Source organism: Pogoniulus pusillus, chromosome 33, assembly GCF_015220805.1.
Source record: "Pogoniulus pusillus isolate bPogPus1 chromosome 33, bPogPus1.pri, whole genome shotgun sequence".
Lineage (NCBI taxonomy): Eukaryota > Metazoa > Chordata > Aves > Piciformes > Lybiidae > Pogoniulus > Pogoniulus pusillus.
Window position 1 is genome coordinate 13,859,712 of NC_087296.1, and position 21,434 is coordinate 13,881,145.

Genomic DNA, 21,434 nt, shown 5'->3' on the forward strand with positions numbered 1-21,434 from the left:
TCACATCCATCCATGGTGTTCTCTCTGTCACACCCATCCATGGTGCTCTGCTCTGTCACACCCATCCATGGTGCTCTGCTCTGTCACACCCATCCATGCTCTTCTGCTCTGTCACACCCATCCATGCTGTTCTGCTCTGTCACACCCATCCATGGTGCTCTGCTCTGTCACACCCATCCATGGTGTTCTGCTCTGTCACACCCATCCATGCTGCTCTGCTCTGTCACACCCATCCATGCTGCTCTGCTCTGTCACACCCATCCATTCTGCTCTGCTCTGTCACACCCATCCATGCTGTTCTCTCTGTCACACCCATCCATGGTGTTCTCTCTGTCACACCCATCCATGCTGCTCTCTCTGTCACACCCATCCATGGTGTTCTCTCTGTCACACCCATCCATTCTGCTCTGCTCTGTCACACCCATCCATGCTGCTCTCTCTGTCACACCCATCCATGGTGTTCTCTCTGTCACACCCATCCATGGTGTTCTCTCTGTCACACCCATCCATGCTGCTCTGCTCTGTCACACCCATCCATGGTGTTCTCTCTGTCACATCCATCCATGCTGCTCTGCTCTGTCACACCCATCCATGCTGCTCTCTCTGTCACACCCATCCATGGTGCTTTGCTCTGTCACACCCATCCATGGTGTTCTGCTCTGTCACACCCATCCATGGTGTTCTGCTCTGTCACATCCATCCATGGTGTTCTCTCTGTCACACCCATCCATGGTGTTCTCTCTGTCACACCCATCCATGGTGCTCTGCTCTGTCACACCCATCCATGGTGCTCTGCTCTGTCACACCCATCCATGCTGTTCTCTCTGTCACACCCATCCATGGTGCTCTGCTCTGTCACACCCATCCATGGTGTTCTGCTCTGTCACACCCATCCATGGTGCTCTGCTCTGTCACACCCATCCATGGTGTTCTGCTCTGTCACACCCATCCATGGTGCTCTGCTCTGTCACACCCATCCATGGTGTCCTGCTCTGTCACACCCATCCATGGTGTTCTCTCTGTCACACCCATCCATGGTGCTCTGCTCTGTCACACCCATCCATGTTGTTCTCTCTGTCACACCCATCCATGGTGCTCTGCTCTGTCACACCCATCCATGGTGCTCTGCTCTGTCACATCCATCCATGCTGTTCTGCTCTGTCACACCCATCCATGGTGCTCTGCTCTGTCACACCCATCCATGTTGTTCTCTCTGTCACACCCATCCATGGTGCTCTGCTCTGTCACACCCATCCATGTTGTTCTCTCTGTCACACCCATCCATGGTGTTCTCTCTGTCACACCCATCCATGCTGCTCTCTCTGTCACACCCATCCATGGTGCTCTGCTCTGTCACACCCATCCATGGTGTTCTCTCTGTCACACCCATCCATGGTGTCCTGCTCTGTCACACCCATCCATGGTGCTCTCTCTGTCACACCCATCCATGGTGTTCTCTCTGTCACACCCATCCATGGTGTCCTGCTCTGTCACACCCATCCATGGTGCTCTCTCTGTCACACCCATCCATGCTGTTCTCTCTGTCACACCCATCCATGGTGCTCTGCTCTGTCACACCCATCCATGCTGCTCTCTCTGTCACACCCATGCAGACTGAGTGAGAGGGGAACAAAACCTCCTCTTCATGGCTGAGCCCTCAGTGCCTGCTGCGTCCCTGGTGACACTTCCCCAGTGCTTCAGAGCAAGGAGCTCTCTGTCAGGCAGGCATGGCACCCTGTGCCTTGCAGTCCCTGCCGAGTCAGGGCTCTAGCAGGAGGCTGTTGCCAGGCTGCAGTGCCCTCAGCCACAGTGCTCCTGACAGAGCTGGCAGCCAGCAGAGTTCGCTTCCTTCCCAGCAGTGTTGTCCTGGGGTTGTGTTGTGTGAGACCCTTTGAGCAGGCTCCTCTGCGGGAGGCTGAGGCTAGCCAGGAGCAGGAGCTGGTGGTTACCCTGGTCTGACACTGCCCCTGGCACCCCTCTACCAGCGCCAGAGATTAAAGAGCCTGGTGCAATTAACGCGAGGAAGTGATGCTGGGCAGAAGAGGTTTCCCCTGCCACTGTGCACCACTGCAGGAGGAACAGAGGCAGAACAGACAGGGAGGGGTTTCTTTCTTTACTCCCTGGCTAATGTGTCTGCATTAGGCAGCTGAGGGGGGTTCAAGAGTTCTTCCATCGGTGCTTTGGCTTCCTTGCAGCAGCAGCAGGGGAAACGACAGCGCTGGAGACAAAGGATGCGATCGCGGAGTGGCAGCCGGGGGTAGCAGTTAGGGCTCGACAGGTGCAGCATCTGCAGCTGCTTCCACCTGGCTCTTTGAAGGTGGCTGGATCTGCAGTGCTCAGCAAAGCCTGCTTTTTAGACTGAAGCCGTGGCCAGCTCCGTGAGAGGGCATCCTGCTGTGTGAGTTACTGGGACGCTGAGCCGCCAGCGAGTCACTTAAGGCTGCTGCCAAGGTCCGCTGGTGGCAGGAAAGCAGCACTGCTCATCTGTTACTGTATTTGCTTTCACGGCAGCTTAGGGAGCTCTGCTCTCACCCCACGTTCCTGTCGGCCTGGTTTATCACTTCAGCTGGTGTGATGAGACACCAGGAGACTGGAAAATCGCAGGGCCAGTGTCTAGCCTAAGTGGGACATTCTCAGAGCTCCAGCATGTGCCCAGCTGAGGCAGCTGCTCAAAGTGAGGGCTGTGTGATTGCTGTGTCTGTTCTGCAGGATTCCTGTGCTGCTGACACTGAACCAGACATCCTGGAAGGTGGCAAACAGTTTGGCCTTTCAAGGAACAGCCACATTGCAGTGGCCTTTGATGACACCAAAGTGAAAAACAGGTAATTGTTTCTTTCAGCAAAGGGGTTTGAAGGAGAAATCACTGACTACTTGGAGGTGGAAGGGATCTTAAAGATCATCCAGTCCCAGCCTCCCTTGTCATGGGCAGGGACACCTCTCACCAGCCCAGACTGCTCAAAGCCTCATTCAACCTGCTCTGGAACACCTCCAGGGAAGGGGCATCCACAGCTTCCCTGGGCAACCTGTGGCAGTGTTTCACCACCCTCACTCTCAAGAATTTCTTCCCCATCTCAAGTCTCAATCTCCTCTCTCCCAGCTCAAAGCCATTGCCCTTCATCCTGTCACTCCAAGTCCTCCCCAGCTCTCTTGTGCCTCCCTTCAGGTATTGAAAGGCTGCACTAAGATCTCCCTGGAGCATCCTCCAGGCTGAGCAACCCCAACTCTCCCAGCTGTCAAAATAAACCATAAAATCAACCATGCTGGAAGGGACCTCCAAGGTCATTCAGTCAAATCTATCACCCAGCCCTGGCCAGTCAACCAGACCATGGCACTAAGTGCCCCAGCCAGGCTTGGCTGCAACACCTCCAGCCACAGCCACTCCACCACCTCCGTGGGCAGCCCATTCCAATGCCAATCACTCTCTCTGACAACAACTTCCTCCTAACATCCAGCCTAGACCTGCCCTGGCACAGCTTGAGACTGTCCCCCCTTCTTCTGTTCCTGGCTGCCTGGCAGCAGAGCCCAACCCCACCTGGCTACAGCCTCCCTGCAGGCAGCTGCAGGCAGCAATGAGCTCTGCCCTGAGCCTCCTCTGCTGCAGGCTGCACACCCCCAGCTCCCTCAGCTTCTCCTCACAGGGCTCTGCTCCAGGCCCCTCCCCAGCCTTGCTGCCCTTCTCTGGACACCTTCCAGCACCTCAACATCTCTCTGGAGTTGAGGAGCCCAGAGCTGGAAACAGCACTCAAGGTGTGGGCTGAGCAGTGCTGAGCACAGGGGCAGAAGGACTGCCCTGTCCTGCTGCCCACACTGCTCCTGAGCCAGCCCAGGATGCCATTGGCTCTAATAGATCTATTCTAATAACCAGCTGTCTCATAGCAAGAAGAAATGCCATGCCTAATATTCTCAGAAACTCCTGAATTCCTGGGCCCAGCCTGGAAAGGATCTCATGGATCACATCCCAAAGCCAATTGAGTTCAGCAAGGGAACACTGAAAGCATCAAAGCATCACCTGCAGGCAATGAGGTGCCCACACCCACCTAGGCAGCGCTCCCAAAACCCCTCCCAACAAACTCTCTGTTGGTAAAGATTTGTGTGCAGCTGCAGCTGAGAGTTAGGTCTTGACTTTCTCTGCCAAGGTGGCACTTTTTGGGATTCCCACAGCACAGGGACTAAAGGACACTGCTCAACTGCCAGGGAGCAGATGTGTGCTAAGCTGGGAGAGGGGAGAGCGAGACTGGAGATGAGGAAGAAACTCTTTAGAGTGAAGGTGGTGAGACACTGGCACAGGTTGAAGGTGGTGAGACACTGGCACAGGTTGAGGGTGGTGAGACACTGGCACAGGTTGAAGGTGGTGAGACACTGGCACAGGTTGAAGGTGGTGAGACACTGGCACAGGTTGCCCAGGGAGGTTGTGGAGCACAGAAGCACCCAACGTGATCTTTGATCACGTTGGGTGCTTCTGTGCTCCACAACCTCCCTGGAGGTGTTCAAGGCCAGGTTGGACAAAGCCTTTAGCAACCTGTGCTGGTGGGAAGTGTCCCTGCCCATGGCTGGCTGATCTTGATGGTCCCTTCCAACCCAACCCTGGCTCTGAATGCCTGCCTCTTGCTTGCTGTTTGCTTTGCAGGCTGACGATCGAGTTTGAAGTGCGAACCAGAGCTGCCTCTGGCTTGCTGTTCTACATGGCCCGCATCAACCATGCTGACTTTGCCACGGTGCAGATCAAGGATGGCCTGGCCTACTTCAGCTATGACCTGGGCAGTGGCAACACCAGCACCCTGGTTGCCACCAGAGTCAATGATGGCCACTGGCACAAGGTACAGTGCTCGCTGCTGCTCCAGTCCTTGTGCTGCTAGGAGCAAGGCTTCTTCCCAGATAGAATGGTAGGGGCTGGAAAGGACCTCCAGAGATCATCCAGTCCAAGCCCCCTGCCAGAGCAGCATCCCCCAGGGCAGGGCACACAGCAACACATCCACATGGGTCTGGAAAGTCTCCACAGGAGACTCCACAGCCTCTCTGGGCAGCCTGCTCCAGGCTCCAGCACCCTCACACCAAACAAGTTTCTCCTCATCTTCAGGTGCAACTTCCTGGGTCCCAGTTTGTGTCCATTGCTCCTTGTCCTACCCCAGGACAGCACTGCACAGAGCCTGGCCCCTGCTTCTTGCCCCCCAGCCCTCAGCTATTTGTAACCATTGCTCAGATCCCCTCTCAGCCTTCTCCTCTCCAGGCTACCCAGCCCCAGGGCTCTCAGCCTCTCCTCCTCACACAGCTGTGCCAGGCCCTTCAGCAGCCTCATAGCCTGTGTTGGATACCCACCAATAGTTCCCTGTCCCTCTAGAACTGGGGAGCCCAGAACAGCACTCCAGATGTGGTCTCACCTGGGCTGATCAGATGGCATTCAGTTGTCTGAACAGAAGCCAGGGTACCAGCAGGCCAGCAGAGCCTGTTTCCTCCAGCATGCACTGGGATCTCAGGCACATGCACAGCAGTGGAACCATGCACTCAGTGCTGCCTGCAAACCTGTGCTGCTAGCACCATTTGCAACCAGTGCTGCCAGGGGCCATGCACTCAGTGCTGCCTGCAAACCTGTGCTGCTAGCACCATTTGCAACCAGTGCTGCCAGGGACCATGCACTCAGTGCTGCCTGCAAACCTGTGCTGCTAGCACCATTTGCACTCAGTGCTGCCAGGGGCCATGCACTCAGTGCTGCCTGCAAACCTGTGCTGCTAGCACCATTTGCAACCAGTGCTGCCAGGGACCATGCACTCAGTGCTGCCTGCAAACCTGTGCTGCTAGCACCATTTGCACTCAGTGCTGCCAGGGACCATGCACTCAGTGCTGCCTGCAAACCTGTGCTGCTAGCACCATTTGCAACCAGTGCTGCCAGGGGCCATGCACTCAGTGCTGCCTGCAAACCTGTGCTGCTAGCACCATTTGCACTCAGTGCTGCCAGGGGCCATGCACTCAGTGCTGCCTGCAAACCTGTGCTGCTAGCACCATTTGCAACCAGTGCTGCCAGGGACCATGCACTCAGTGCTGCCTGCAAACCCGTGCTGCTAGCACCATTTGCAACCAGTGCTGCCAGGGACCATGCACTCAGTGCTGCCTGCAAACCTGTGCTGCTAGCAACATTTGCAACCAGTGCTGCCAGGGGCCATGCACTCAGTGCTGCCTGCAAACCTGTGCTGCTAGCACCATTTGCAACCAGTGCTGCCAGGGGCCATGCACTCAGTGCTGCCTGCAAACCTGTGCTGCTAGCACCATTTGCAACCAGTGCTGCCAGGGACCATGCACTCAGTGCTGCCTGCAAACCTGTGCTGCTAGCACCATTTGCACTCAGTGCTGCCAGGGACCATGCACTCAGTGCTGCCTGCAAACCTGTGCTGCTAGCACCATTTGCAACCAGTGCTGCCAGGGGCCATGCACTCAGTGCTGCCTGCAAACCTGTGCTGCTAGCACCATTTGCACTCAGTGCTGCCAGGGGCCATGCACTCAGTGCTGCCTGCAAACCTGTGCTGCTAGCACCATTTGCAACCAGTGCTGCCAGGGACCATGCACTCAGTGCTGCCTGCAAACCCGTGCTGCTAGCACCATTTGCAACCAGTGCTGCCAGGGACCATGCACTCAGTGCTGCCTGCAAACCTGTGCTGCTAGCAACATTTGCAACCAGTGCTGCCAGGGGCCATGCACTCAGTGCTGCCTGCAAACCTGTGCTGCTAGCAACATTTGCAACCAGTGCTGCCAGGGACCATGCACTCAGTGCAGCCTGCAAACCTGTGCTGCTAGCACCATTTGCCACCAGTGCTGCCAGGGACCATGCACTCTTAAAAAACTAAACTTTAAATTTTTGAGCTCTTAAAAATGAACCTTAAAAAATTGAGCTCTTAAAAAATTAAACTTTAAAATTTTGAGCTCTTAAAAAAATCCAACCTTAAAATTTTGAGCTCTAAAAAAATAAACCTTAAAATGTTGAGCTCTTAAAAAAAAATTGAACCTTAAAATATTGATCTCTTAAAAAAAATCAACCTTAAAAATTTGAACTCTTAAAGAAAATTGAACCTTAAAAATTTGAGCTCTAGAAAGAAAACCTTGAAAATTTGAGCCCTAAAAAAAAAACCTTAAAATTTTGAGCTCTTTTAAAAAACTAAAAATTTGAGCTCTTAAAAAATTCAGCCTTAAAATTTTGAGCTCTTAAAAAAGTAAACCTTAAAATTTTGAGCTCTAAAAAAATTAAACCTTAAAAATTTGAGCTCTTAAAGAAAACTGAGCCTTAAAAATTTGAGCTCTAAAAAAATTCAACCTTAATAATTTGAGCTCTAAAAAAATTCAACCTTAAAATTTTGAACTCTTAAAAAAAAACCTTAAAAAATTGACCTCCAAAAACATTCAACCTTAAAAATTTTGAGCTCTTAAAAAATAAACCTTAAAAATTTGAGGTCTTAAAAAAATCAACCTTAAAATTTTGAGCTCTTAAAAAAATAAACCTTAAAATGTTGAGCTCTTAAAAAAATTCAACCTTAAAATTTGAGCTCTTAAAAATTCAACCTTAATAATTTGAGCTCTTAAAAAATTAAACTTTAAAATTTTGAGCTCTTAAAAAAATAAACCTTAAAATGTTGAGCTCTTAAAAAAAAATGAACCTTAAAATTTTGATCTCTTAAAAAAAATCAACCTTAAAAATTTGAGCTCTTAAAGAAAATTGAACCTTAAAAATTTGAGCCCTAAAAAAAAAAATTAAAATTTTGAGCTCTTAAAAAAAATTCAAAATTTGAGCTCTTAAAAAATTCAACCTTAAAATTTAGAGCTCTTAAAAAAATAAACCTTAAAAATCTGAGCTCTAAAAAAATTAAACCTTAAAAATTTGAGCTCTTAAAGAAAATTGAGCCTTAAGAAACTGTGCTCTTAAAAAAATAAACCTTAAAAATTTGAGCTCTAAAAAAATTCAACCTTAAAAATTTTGAGCTCTTAAAAAAAAAAACCTTAAAATTTTAAGCTATAAAAAAATTCAACCTTAAAAATTTGAGCTCTTAAAAAAAATTCAACCTTAAAAATTTGAGCTCTTAAAAAAATTCAACCTTAAAAATTTAAGCTCTTAAAAAATTCAACCTTAAAATTTTCAGCTCTAAAACATTGGACCTTAAAATTTTGAGCTCTAAAAAAATTCAACCTTAAAAATTTGAGCTCTTAAAAAAAAATCAACCTTAAAATTTGAGCTCTTAAAAATTCAACCTTTAAATTTTGAGTTCTTAAAAAATTCAACCTTAAAATTTTGAGCTCTAAAAAAATTCGACCTTAAAAATTTGAGCTCTAAAAAAATTCAACCTTAAAAATTTCATCTCTTAAAAAATTCAACTTTAAAATTTTGAGCTCTTAAAAAAAAAAACTAAAAATTTCAGCTCTAAAAATTTTGACCTTAAAATTTTGAGCACTAAAAGAATTCAACCTTAAAAATTTGAGCTCTAAAAAAATTCAGCCTTAAAATTTGAGCTCTTAAAAAATCAACCTTTAAATTTTGAGTTCTTTTAAAAAAAACTTTAAATTTTGAGCTCTTAAAAAAATTCAACCTTAAAAATTTGAGCTCTAAAAAAATTCAACCTTAAAAATTTGAGCTCTTAAAAAATTCAACCTTAAAATTTTGAGCTCTAAAAAAATTGACCTTAAAATTTTGAGCTCTAAAAAAATTCAACCTTAAAAATTTGAGCTCTTAAAATAATTCAACCTTAAAATTTTGAGCTCTAAAAAAATTCAACCTTAAAATTTTGAGCTCTAAAAAAAATCAACCTTAAAAATTTGACCTCTTAAAAAACTAAACCTTAAAATTTTGAGCTCTTAAAAAATTCGACCTTAAAATTTTGAGCTCTTAAAAAAAATCAACCTTAAAATTTGAGCTCTTAAAAATTCAACCTTTAAATTTTGAGTTCTTTAAAGAAAAAAACCTTTACATTTTGAGCTCTTAAAAAAATTCAACCTTAAAAATTTGAGTTCTAAAAAAATTCAACCTTTAAATTTTGAGCTCTTAAAAAAAATTCAACCTTAAAAATTTGAGCTCTAAAAAAAATCAACCTTAAAAATTTGACCTCTTAAAAAATTAAACCTTAAAATGTTGAGCTCTTAAAAAAATAAACCTTAAAATGTTGAGCTCTTAAAACAAAAATAATGGAAACATTAAAAGTTGAATGCCTAAAAAAAAATCGAAGCTTGTAAAAAATTTGAGCTCTTCAAAACTTGGAAACCTGAAAGCTTGGAGCTGTTACAGTATCACAGTATCCCAGTATCACCAAGGTTGGAAGAGACCTCACAGATCATCAAGTCCAACCCTTTACCACAGTGCCCAAGGCCAGACCATGGCACCAAGTGCCACATCCAACCTTGCCTTGAACTGCCCCAGGGATGACGACTCCACCACCTCCCCGGGCAGCCCATTCCAGTGTCCAATGACTCTCTCAGGGAAGAACTTTCTCCTCACCTCCAGCCTAAATCTCCCCTGGCACAGCCTGAGGCTGTGTCCTCTTGTTCTGGTGCTGGCCACCTGAGAGAAGAGAGCAACCTCCCCCTGGCCACAACCTCCCCTCAGGTAGTTGCAGACAGCAATGAGGTCTGCCCTGAGCCTCCTCTTCTCCAGGCTAACCAATCCCAGCTCCCTCAGCCTCTCCTCGTAGGGCTGTGCTCAAGGCCTCTCCCCAGCCTCGTTGCCCTTCTCTGGACACGCTCAAGCATCTCAATGTCCCTCCTAAACTGGGGGGCCCAGAACTGAACACAGCACTCAAGGTGTGGTCTGAGCAGTGCAGAGTACAGGGGCAGAATGACCTCCCTGCTCCTGCTGGCCACACCATTGCTGATGCAGGCCAGGATGCCACTGGCTCTCTTGGCCACCTGGGCACACTGCTGGCTCATGTTCAGGTGGGTATCAATCAGCACCCCCAGATGCCTCTCTGTCTGGCTGCTCTCCAGCCACTCTGACCCTAGCCTGTATCTCTGCATGGGGTTGCTGTGGCCAAAGTGCAGCACCCTGCACTTGGAGCTATTGAAGCCATCCCATTGGCCTCTGCCCATCTGTGCAGGCGGTCAAGGTCCTGCTGCAGAGCCCTTCTGCCCTCCAACCCAGCCACATCTGCCCCCAGCTTAGTGTCATCTGCACACTTGCTGATGACTGACTCCATGCCCTCATCCAGATCATCTATGAAGATGTTAAAGAGGATGGGGCCCAGCACTGATCCCTGAGGGACACCACTAGTGACAGCTGCCAGCTGGATGTGGCACCATTCACCACCACTCTCTGGGTCCAGCCCTCCAGCCAGTTCCTAACCCAGCACAGAGTGTTGCCATCCAAGCCGCGGGCTGACAGCTTAGCATTTGTGTCCTGGTTTGCTACGTCTCGGCACACCTGAGTGCCGCAGCCCTCCCCACTGCTGCCAGCTGAGTTCTCTCCTTACAGTGCTCCATCAGCTTCGCAGCAGCACAGCGCAGCGCAGCGCAGCTGCCGCCGCCTCCTGCCTGCCCCCGCCGGGCTGGGGACGCTTCGCTGCAGCAAGCTGTGTGTCAGTGCGGTCTGTGTGTGCCTCTGCAGGTGAGAGTCAGCCGAAGCAAGCAAGAGGGGCAGCTCACGGTGGATGATGTGTCCAACAGCACCGTCAGCCCCCGCAAGGCTGACATCCTGGATGTTGTGGGCATGCTCTACGTCGGGGGCTTGCCCATGAACTACACCACCAGAAGGATTGGGCCGGTAAGAAGTTTGCTTCAGCTCTGTTAAACTACTGCAGGGTGGTTTATGGAAGCATAGAATGGGGTGGGAGGGAAGGGACATCAAGGATCAGCCAGTTCCAGACCCCTGCCAGGGACAGGGACACCTCCTGCTAGAACAGGTCTCATCCAAGCTGGTCCTCAACACCTCCAGGGAGGTGGTGGAGCACAGAAGCACCCAACGTGATCTTTGATCACGTTGGGTGCTTCTGTGCTCCACCACCTCCCTGGGCAACCTATGCCAGTGTCTCACCACCCTCAACCTGTGCCAGTGTCTCACCACCCTCAACCTATGCCAGTGTCTCACCACCCTCAACCTGTGCCAGTCTCTCACCACCCTCAACCTGTGCCAGTCTCTCACCACCCTCACTGCAAACCACTTCTTCCTCACATCCACTTTCAATCTCCCCTCTGCCACTTCAAACCCATTCCTCCTCCTCCTGCCGTTCCCAGACCTTGTCAATAGTCCCTCCCCAGCTCTCCTGCAGCCCCTTTCAGATCCTGCAAGGCCACTCCAAGCTCTCCTGGAAGCCTTCTCCTCTCCAGCCTGCACAGCCCCAACTCTCCCAGCCTGTGGTGTTTGCTTGGCCACAGGGAAAGGCTACCAAGTGGTTTGCCAGTCCTGAGTTTCAGTGCTTTGGCCTGCCACTGAGGCAAGCTCTGTTCTCTTTTGTGGCACTTTTCTTTCCTAATAACAAGGGAAAAAGAAGAAGGAAAAAGGAACTCTCTTCCTGAAGACTGAGCAGTGCTCAGCACTGAGCTGGTTCTCTGCTACTGCTCAAGTTCTCAGGGCAATGTTGAGCAGTGCTTTGGCAGTAGTGAGCTCTGTGACTCCGTTCAGATTTGGTTTACAAGGGAAGAAATCCTTTGGAAGCTCTTCCAAACGACCAGTCAGGATAGTGGGGGAGGAGGCAGAGCTCAGACCTCTGCTTTCTCTGCTTGTACAGCTGTATTTTGTGTGCTGAGGTTTATTGTCCTCCCTCCATGGCACTGCTTATCACTGTGGCTTCCTTTTCTTCCTCAAAGCACTTGGCTGTCACTTTCCTCTCTCCCACTGATCTCAGGGGTGCATTTTCCTGACTCTAAGACAAAGATCAAAGCCTTGGTCTGAAGTCAGGAGTCAGAAAGCAGCTTCTGCACACCTCAGAGAGAAAAGGGAGAGCCCCCTGAGTGACATTCAGAGGTCCCTCTGGGATGCACTGATCAGGCCCAGGGTGTAGCCTGGGCAGCTCCTCACCCCTGCCCCAGGCCATATCTCCCTTACTTCCCCCACCAGCTGACCTGTGCCCAGACCAGCCTCAGTCCCAGCAATGCAGAGGTCAAACCAGGGTAGCAGCCTGCCACCCTGCAGGAGAGCCTCCATTCTCCTCAGCACATCTCCTGCCTCTCAGGCCAACACATGGCTCTTGTCACTGTGGTCACCAGCCCTGTGTGTGGCTGTGCTATGTAGAGGCAACAGCCTTTGTGTGGCAGCTTTGCTCATTTGAGGAGCTGCCTTAGCTCTGTCTTACCATGCAACATTAGCTCCATTGTAAAGTGATTGAAGGAAAGGGGGGGGAGCCCTGGTGAAACTACCAGCAGCCCAGAGAGCTCTGCCTTCATCCCCTCCCAAGGCCCAGGGCACAGTCCATTAAGAAGGCAGAGGCCATTAAATCTCTGCTCTGCTGATGCCATTTGCTGTGTGCCATTATGCAGTGCAGTATTTGATGTCCCCTCCATTAAGGCAGATGGATGTGACCCAGATCACAGCCCTCTCAAGCAATGCCTTTCATCCTTGGTTAGGCTGAGCTGAGATCCCAGCAAGGGTCAGCCATGTCCAGCTCAGGTTGTATTCAGCTCCCTAAGCCCAGCAGAGCAGCAGGGGCCAGGCACAGCCTGGGCCTTTCTCCTGAGCATGCCAGCTGCCTTGGCACAGGCTCACCTTGTGTTTGGAATGTCGCCTGCAGGTCACCTACAGCATCGACGGCTGCATCAGAGGCTTTCACATGACAGAATCACCTGTTGACCTGGAGAGCCCAACCTCCAGCTTCAGGGTTGGGAAGTGCTTTGTCACTGAGCAGCAAGGAACATACTTTGATGGAACAGGCTTTGCCAAAGCAGGTAAGGGATGGGGATGCTGCTGGTAGGCAAAGAACAGAAGGAGAGAAGATGCAGCTCCCAAAAACTTCCAGTGCTGCTTAACTCCTGTTGGCTGGAGGCCTGGAGAAGGCTCTGGGGAGACCTAGGAGCAGCATTTCTCTATCTGAAAAGGACCTACAGAAAGGCTGGGGAGGGACTGTTCAGAAGGGCTTGTAGTGACTGCACAAATGGCAGTGGTTTGAAACTGGGGCAGGGCAGATTTAGGTTGGACATCAGGAGGAAGTTCAGCACAGTGAGGGTGGTGAAATACTGGAACAGGTTGTCCAGAGATGTGGAGAGCCCTGCAGAGGGACCTGGCCAGGCTGGATGGGTGGGCAGAGGCCAATGGGATGAGATTTAACAAGGCCAAGTGCAGGGTTCTGCACTTTGGCCACAACAACCCCAAGCAGCACTACAGGCTGGGGACTGAGTGGCTGAGAGCAGCCAGGAGGAAAGGGACCTGCGGGTACTGATAGTAAGCTGAAGATGAGCCAGCAGTGTGCCCAGGTGGCCAAGAGAGCCAATGGCATCCTGGGCTGCATCAGGAGCAGTGTGGCCAGTAGGACAAGGGAGGTTATTCTGCCCCTGTGCTCAGCACTGGTCAGGCCACACCTTGAGTGCTGTGTCCAGTTCTGGGCCCCTCAATTCAAGAGAGATGTTGAGGTGCTGGAAGGTGTCCAGAGAAGGGCAACGAAGCTGGTGAGGGGCCTGGAGCACAAATCCTATGAGGAGAGGCTGAGGGAGCTGGGCCTGTTTAGCCTGGAGAAGACGAGTCTCAGGGGTGATCTTATTACTGTCTACAACTACCTGAAGGGAGGCTGTAGCCAGGTGGGGGTTGGCCTCTTCTCCCAGGCAACCAGCAATAGAACAAGGGGACACAGTCTCAAGTTGTGCCAGGGTAGGTTGAGGCTGGATGTTAGGAAGAAGTTCTTCACAGAGAGAGTGATTGGCATTGGAATGGGCTGCCCAGGGAGGTGGTGGAGGCACCGTGCCTGGGGGTCTTCAAGAAAAGCCTGGATGAGGCACTTAGTGCCATGGTCTGGTTGACTGGATAGGGCTGGGTGCTAGGTTGGACTGGCTGAGCTTGGAGCTCTCTTCCAACCTGGCTGATTCTATGATTCTATGATTCAGATGAAGCAGACTGTGCTGATCAGCTGAGTTAGTTCCCTGGCCCTGCTGGCAGCCCACTCTGGCTGCTTTTAAGGAATGAGGTATTAAATGGCTTTCTTCATGTCTCACCCCTCCCCTGTGCACTCCAAGTTGGTGCCTACAGAGTGGGCACAGACCTGCTGGTGGAGCTGGAGTTCCGCACCAGCCGCGTGAACGGGGTTCTGCTGGGAGTCAGCAGCCAGCAGATGGATGGGCTTGGCCTCGAGCTGGTGGATGGAAAAGTGAGTAGCAAAGCTTCTTTGGCCCTGCCTGGGGCTGGCTTTGGGTTGAATGCAGGCTTCCTACCCCGACCTGTCTTGGGCCTTATCATAGAATCATGGAACCGTAAATGGTTTGGCTTGGAAGGGCCTTCAAGATCATCCAGCTCCAACCCCCTGCCATGGGCAGGGACACCTCCCACCAGCCCAGGCTGGTCAAGGCCTCACCTTGAGCACCTCTGGGGAGGGGGCAGCCACAGTTGGCAGTGTCTCACCACCCTTACTGGGAAGATATTCCCCTCAGCCAGCAGTTTATTCCCTTTCCCTTGCAGCAGGAGACTCTCATCCATTTAGAGAGCTGCGTGGAAAGCTCCAGTAACCAAATGCCCTACAACTGCAACAGCAGGGCAAGCTCTGGGGCCAGGCTTTGGCTGTGCTTTGCTAGGCTCTTGTACTGCACAGCCTGGAAATGCACTCAGGAATCTGGACAGCAGTTGAGTGGATGATTCCAGAGGTCTTTTCCAACCAAACCAATTCCATGGTTCTATGACCTATCACTCTGATGAGCTGGGGCTGGGCTGCTGATCCCAAAACCAAGACAAAACACTGGAGAAATGGAAACCTCTACCAGAGTTCTGAGTGCTTCCCATTGGTGTTTATCTGCCTTGCATAACGCAGGGGGGCAGCAGTCCCTAGAGCCTGCTGTTGAAGGAGAGCTTTAGATCATGCAGGCAGAGTGTCTGGACTGGCAATTAAAACCCAAACCAAGCCTCCAGCAAGGTTTTTGACACTGTCTGCCACAGCAAACTCCTGGCACAGCTGGCAGCCTGTGGCTGGCACAGGGCACTTGGTACTGGGTTAAAAACTGGCTGGATGGCAGGGCCCAGAGAGTGGTGGTGAATGGTGCCACATCCAGTTGGCAGCTGTCACCAGTGGTGTGCCCCAGGGATCAGTGCTGGGCACAGTCCTGTTCCTTCACTGATGATCTGGAGGAGGAGATTGAGTCCTCCACCAGTGAGTCTGCAGAGGACACCAAGTGCCGATCTGTTAGAGGGCAGGAGGGCTCTGCAGAGGGAGCTGGGCAGGCTGCACAGATGGGCACAGGCCAGTGCCAGGAGTTTTAACGAGTCCAAGGGCAGGGTTCTGCACTTTGGCCACGACAACCCCAGGCAGCACTACAGGCTGGGGCCAGAGTGGCTGAGAGCAGCCAGGCAGAGAGGGAGCTGGGGGTGCTGGGAGAGAGGAGCTGCAGAGGAGGCAGCAGTGCCCAGGTGGGCAGCAGAGCCAATGGCATCCTGGGCTGGCTCAGGAGCAGTGTGGGCAGCAGGACAAGGGAGGTTCTTGTGCCCCTGTGCTCAGCACTGCTCAGGCCACCCCTGGAGTCCTGTGTCCAGTTCTGGGCTCCTCAGTTCAAGAGAGATGCTGAGGTGCTGGAAGGTGTCCAGAGAAGGGCAGCAAGGCTGGGGAGGGGCCTGGAGCACAGCCCTGTGAGGAGAGGCTGAGGGAGCTGGGGGGGTGCAGCCTGCAGCAGAGGAGGCTCAGGGCAGAGCTCATTGCTGTCTGCAGCTGCCTGCAGGGAGGCTGTAGCCAGGTGGGGTTGGGCTCTGCTGCCAGGCAGCCAGCAACAGAACAAGGGGACACAGCCTCAAGCTGTGCCAGGGCAGGTCTAGGCTGGAGGAAGTTGTTGGCAGAGAGAGTGATTGGCGTTGGAATGGGCTGCCCAGGGAGGTGGTGGAGTGGCTGTGGCTGGAGGTGTTGAAGGGGAGGCTGCAGGAGGCATTAGTGCCAGGGTTTAGTGAATGAGAAGGTGTCAGGTGATAGGTTGGACTCGATGATCTCAAAGGTCTTCTCCAGCCTTGCTAAATCTGCTTCTGTGACTCTGTGGAGCTGCTCTGGGGCCCAGCTCACCTCCATGCCACTCTCCCCAGGTGCTGTTCCACGTTGACAACGGTGCAGGCAGGTTCTCTGCTGCCTACGAGCCCGAGGCCCCAGGCAGCCTGTGTGATGGGCAGTGGCACACGGTGGTGGCAAAGAAGAGCAAGCACCGTTTGGAGCTGACTGTGGATGGCAGACAGGTGGATGGGAGCAGCCCCAACAGGGCCTCCACCTCAGCAGACACCAACGACCCTGTCTTTGTTGGAGGATATCCTGGTGAGCACTGCCCACACGAGTGATGCTTCTCTTCTGCTCCAGCAGCACTGCCTCGGGGCTGTTTTCAATGCCCCTAAGATTGGTGTGCTGAAGGTGATGGATGAATGGGACTGCCCAGGTGTGTGCCAGCTCATGTGGGGGCTTGTGTCTGCAGCCTGCTCCATTTCACAACAGGTTCTGCAGCACCAAGGGACTTCTCTTAGTGGGGGTTGGTCTCTTACCACATGCAACAAGTGACAGACATGAGGAAATGGCCTCAAGTTGTGCCAAGAGAGGTTCAGGCTGGTTATTAGGAACAGTTTCTTCCCAGCAAGGGTTCTCAGGCACTGGGTGCCCAGGGAGGTGCTGGAGTCACCATTCCTGGAGGGGTTTACAAGATGCTTGAGTGTGGTGCTGAGGGAGGTGGTTGAGTGGCAGTAGCTGAGCAGCAGTGGTGAGGTTGGGAGCTGTGGGTGAGTGGAACAGGCTGCCCAGGGAGGTTGTGGATGTCCCCTCCCTGGAGGTGTTCAAGGCCAGGTTGAATGAGACCTGGGGGTGTCCCTGCCCATGGCAGGGGGTTGGAACTGGCTGATGCTGAAGGTGCCTTCCAGCCCACACCGTTCCACGGATCCGTGTGCGCATCCTTCGGCGCCTCCTCCGCGTCCCATCTCTGGGCGCGTGGCTTACAGCAGCAGCTCGGAGGTGGTCAGGCTCTGCCAGGGCCACCCTGGGGCAGACGAGGGGAGGAAGCCTCCACTGTTAGCCCTGACAGCCATTTGGCTCATTCCCTCCTCGTGTTTGCCATCTCTTTAGTGAGGAGCAAACAGTCCACTGATGCTCTGCTGGGGACATCTCTCCCCCTGCAGGGCTCTGGAAGAGCTAACAAGGATCAGCTCCAACTAACCGATCGCTTCTGCCTCCTTCTTCCTCTCTTTAGATGGTGTGACCCAGTTTGGGCTGACCACTAACATCCGTTTCAAAGGCTGCATTCGATCCCTGAGGCTCACCAAGGGAACTGCCAAGCCTCAGGAGGTGAACTTCAGCAGAGCTGTGGAGCTGAAGGGTGTGCAGCCGCTGTCGTGCCCTGCGCAATGAGGGTGGCCCAGCGGCCCCGGGGCTCCTCTCCTAGCGCCTGGGGCTAGGGCAGACAAAGCAATGCCCCTACCTATGCCTTGCACCCATAATAAAGTGTCTTCATGCACCGGGGTGTCTGTGGTGTGTCCCAGCCAGGCAGCTCCCCTCTGGCCCAACTCTGGGGCCTTTACCCCACGTGCAAAGGCCACTGAGGGATTTGACAGAGGCAGAGAGTGTCAGGGGCTGGGAGGGACCTCCAGAGCTCAGCCAGGCCAAGCCCTGCCAGAGCAGCAGCACCCAGAGCAGATCACACAGAACACATCCAGGCAGCTCTGGAATGTCTCCAGAGAGGGAGACTCCACAGCCCCGCTGGGCAGCCTGTGCCAGGCTCTGGCACCCTCACAGGGGAAAAATCCTCCTCCTGTTTCCATGGAACTTCCTCTGCCTCAGCTTCCACCATGGCCCTTGTGCTGTCAGGTTTGTTTCATGCCAGCTGTGCACAGGGAGGTGCCAGAGGGTAACTCCTGGCAGCCAAGGCAGACACTGCTGCACCTGTACAGTGAAACAGAGCAGCTACACCTGGTGTAACATCTGCTCACCAGCTAGGGCTGGGTTCCTGCTTCGCCTTAAAGACACAGCTCCCTTTAAACTCACTGCCCAGGTCACCATCCCGGGAGGCAGTGACACTCTGGGACATGCTTAGTGGCCATGGTGGTGGTGGGCTGATGGTGAGACTGGATGCCCTTGGAGGGTTCAGTGCTGCCCTGCTCGGCACTGCCCTGCTCGGCACTGCCCTGCCCTGCTCGGCGCTGCCCTGCTTAGCACTGCCCTGCTCAGCCCTACTCTGCACTGCCCTGCTCAGCACTGCCCTGCTCAGCACTGCCCTGCTCAGCCCTACTCTGCACTGCCCTGCTCAGCACTGCCCTGCTCGGCACTGCCCTGCTCGGCACTGCCCTGCTCAGCACTGCTCTGCTCAGTACTGCCCTGCCCAGTACTGCCCTGCTCAGTACTGCCCTGCTCAGCACTGCCCTGCTCAGCACTGCTCCACTCAGCACTGCCCTGCACTGCTCCATGCAGCACTGCCCTGCTCAGCACTGCTACACTCAGCACTGCTCCACGCAGCACTGCCCTGCTCCACGCTGCCCTGCTCAGCACTGCTCCACTCAGCACTGCTCCATGCAGCGCTGCCCTGCTCAGCACTGCTCCACTCAGCACTGCTCCATGCAGTGCCGCCCTGCTCAGCACTGCTCCACTCAGCACTGCTCCACTCAGCACTGCCCTGCTCAGCACTGCTCTGCTCAGCACTGCCCTGCTCCGCGCTGCCCTGCTCAGCACTGCTCCATGCAGCGCTGCCCTGCTCAGCACTGCTCCACTCAGCACTGCTCCACTCAGCACTGCCCCGCTCAGCACTGCTCAGCACTGCCCTGCTCAGCACTGCCCCTTCACGTAACGATGGCTTTGCACTGGAGACAAATGCTGAGGGCTGTGCATTAAAGAAACGGGAAGGAAACAGAGAGGCCTTTATGTTCTTTGCTCTGCTGGGTGGCTTCCTGGCCTTGCAGGCATGCGTGGGGCAGAGCCACAGCAATGCCACACTGCACATTGCTGCTGGATGGAGATTTTTTTTGGGGGGAGCAATCAGCTGACTGCTGCCCTGTGCTAAGGGAAATACATTCAGTAGGCTGAAGCAGCAGCTGGCTCAGCTTCAGGGGAGGGTCTCCTCCCCCTCAACTCTGCTCTAGTAAGGCCTCATCTGGAGTGCTGTGTTCTGGAGTGCTCAGTTCTGGGCTCCCCAGAGAGAGATAAACCTGAAAAAGCCCAAGGGAGGCTTTAAGGCTGCTGCAGGGCCTGGCACAGCTGTGTGTGGAGGAGAGGCTGAGAGCCCTGGGGCTGGAGAGGACAAAGCTGAGAGGGGATCTGAGCAATGGTTACAAATAGCTGAGGGCTGGGGGGCAAGAAGCAGGGGCCAGGCTCTGTGCAGTGCTGTCCTGGGGTAGGACAAGGAGCAGTGGACACAAACTGGGACCCAGGGAGTTGCACCTGAAGATGAGAAGAAAATTCCTTGGTGTGAGGGTGCTGGAGCCTGGAGCAGGCTGCCCAGAGGCTGTGCAGTCTCCTTCTGTGGAGACTTTCCAGACCCACCTGGATGTGTCCCTGTGTGCCCTGCCCTGGGGGATGCTGCTCTGGCAGGGGGGGTTGGACTGGATGATCTCTGGAGGGCTGAAGCAGCCAAGCTAAAAGCAAAGACAAAGCCCTTTGTCTGTTCTGGGAGATCAGGGAGTGGTGCACCAAGAAGCATCAGTGAAGCCTTTTGCCTTTGAGGAGTCAGCCGAGCTGCTCTGAGTGATGCCAGCTGCCTTCTGCCACACAACAGGGCCACAGACTGCTGACAGCAGCTAGGGACTAACGCTGCCTGGCCCCTCGGGGCCACAAGCAAACTGCTCGAAGTGATGTCACTGGTGGCTGTGCCAGGAGTGATGTCAGCTCCTCCAAGTTCAAGGCTGCCAACCAGTGCAGACCTACAGCCCAGGACTGTTCAGATCCTGGCTGCAGTGGAATTCTGGGGGGGGGTTGCTGCACAGTAAATACTCTTTGCTGCTACACTGCAAAAGCAAAAACATCACATCCAGAGGGGGTTAAATTTGTGTTCAAGGTGAACACTGTTGACTGAGGTCAATTTTTGGGAGAGTTATGGCAAACATTCACCCTGAGCAAGACAAATCCCTCTTCAGCTCTAGCTTCAGGCCAAAAAGAAGTCGTGGTTGAGATGTGAAACACAACCACTTTTCAGCTCAGGCTCTTTGTACTCCTGTTAGCAATTCATGCTTTATGGGAGCTTACAAAGGGGAAGCATTTTGCTGCCTCAGTATTTTCCCTTAGAGTGCACAAGAAACACTTAAAGTGCTTTAAAGTCCAACCCAATTTTCCTGCCTCTTTCTTTTAACACAGAACCAGCAGCAGCAGCAGCTCCACACTTGCCTTGTTCAGCTCTGGGGGTGCTTCTGGGAGCTCTCAGCTGCCTAAGGAAGGGCTTCTCAGTGAGTGCAAGCAGCATTTTTCCTGTTCCTGGCCAGCAAGAGAAGTGTTTGCCCTGTCCTCCATAGGGATGCATCTACTAAAGGACCCACAGAAGAGCCCTAACCACCCCCTCCCACCCCCCACCATACACAGCAACTTCCGAACCCTTAAAGAAGGTCTTGCAGTTTGAACAGTTACAGAAACACATCTATGGGCCAGGATGGATGACAGCTCCCCCCCAGCACAGCCTGCTCAGGGCTTCATCCAGCCTGGCCCTGAACACCTCCAGGCAGGGGCATCCACAGCCTCCCTGGGCAGCCTGTGCCAGTGTCTCACTACCCTCACTCAAGAATTTCTTCCTCCTCTCCACTCTCACTCTCCCCTCTCCCAGCTCACAGCCACTGTCCCTCAGTCTGTCATTCCCAGCCCTTGCCAAAAGTCCCTCCCCCACTCTCCTGTAGCCCCCTCAGGTACTGGCAGGCTGCTCTGAGGGCTCCCTGGAGCCTTCTCTTCTGAATAGCTCCAACTCTCTCAGCCTGTCCCCATGGGGGAGCTGTGCTTTGGCTTTCACAGAATCACAGAATCTACCAGGTTGGAAAAGACCTCTGAGATCATCCAGTCCAACCTAGCACCTAACACCTTCCTATTAACTAAACCCTGGCACTAAGTGCCTCATCCAGCCTGCTTTTAAACACCTCCAGGCACGGTGACTCCACCACCTCCCTGGGCAGCCCATTCCAATGCCAATCACTCTCTCTGACAACAACTTCCTCCTAACATCCAGCCTAGACCTGCCCTGGCACAGCTTGAGGCTGTGTCCCCTTCTTCTGTCCCCTGCTTGCTTGGCAGCAGAGCCCAACCCCACCTGGCTACAGCCTCCCTGCAGGCAGCTGCAGGCAGCAATGAGGTCTGCCCTGAGCCTCCTCTGCTGCAGGCTGCACACCCCCAGCTCCCTCAGCCTCTCCTCACAGGGCTGTGCTCCAGGCC

General features: G+C 52.9%; 1 protein-coding gene across 1 annotated transcript in view; it reads left to right on the plus strand.

Moving 5' to 3' along the window:
- LAMA2 (laminin subunit alpha 2) overlaps positions 1–17,556 on the plus strand; it is a 554,587-nt gene extending 537,031 nt beyond the window's left edge. Inside the window, exons 57-63 of the mRNA XM_064170111.1 lie at positions 2,710–2,822; positions 4,628–4,817; positions 10,568–10,723; positions 12,687–12,840; positions 14,119–14,249; positions 16,154–16,376; positions 17,293–17,556. Coding sequence (XP_064026181.1) covers positions 2,710–2,822; positions 4,628–4,817; positions 10,568–10,723; positions 12,687–12,840; positions 14,119–14,249; positions 16,154–16,376; positions 17,293–17,450 — 1,125 coding nt within the window. The 3' untranslated portion in view covers positions 17,451–17,556. The remainder of the gene's footprint in view (positions 1–2,709; positions 2,823–4,627; positions 4,818–10,567; positions 10,724–12,686; positions 12,841–14,118; positions 14,250–16,153; positions 16,377–17,292) is intronic.
- Positions 17,557–21,434: the final 3,878 nt, after the last annotated feature.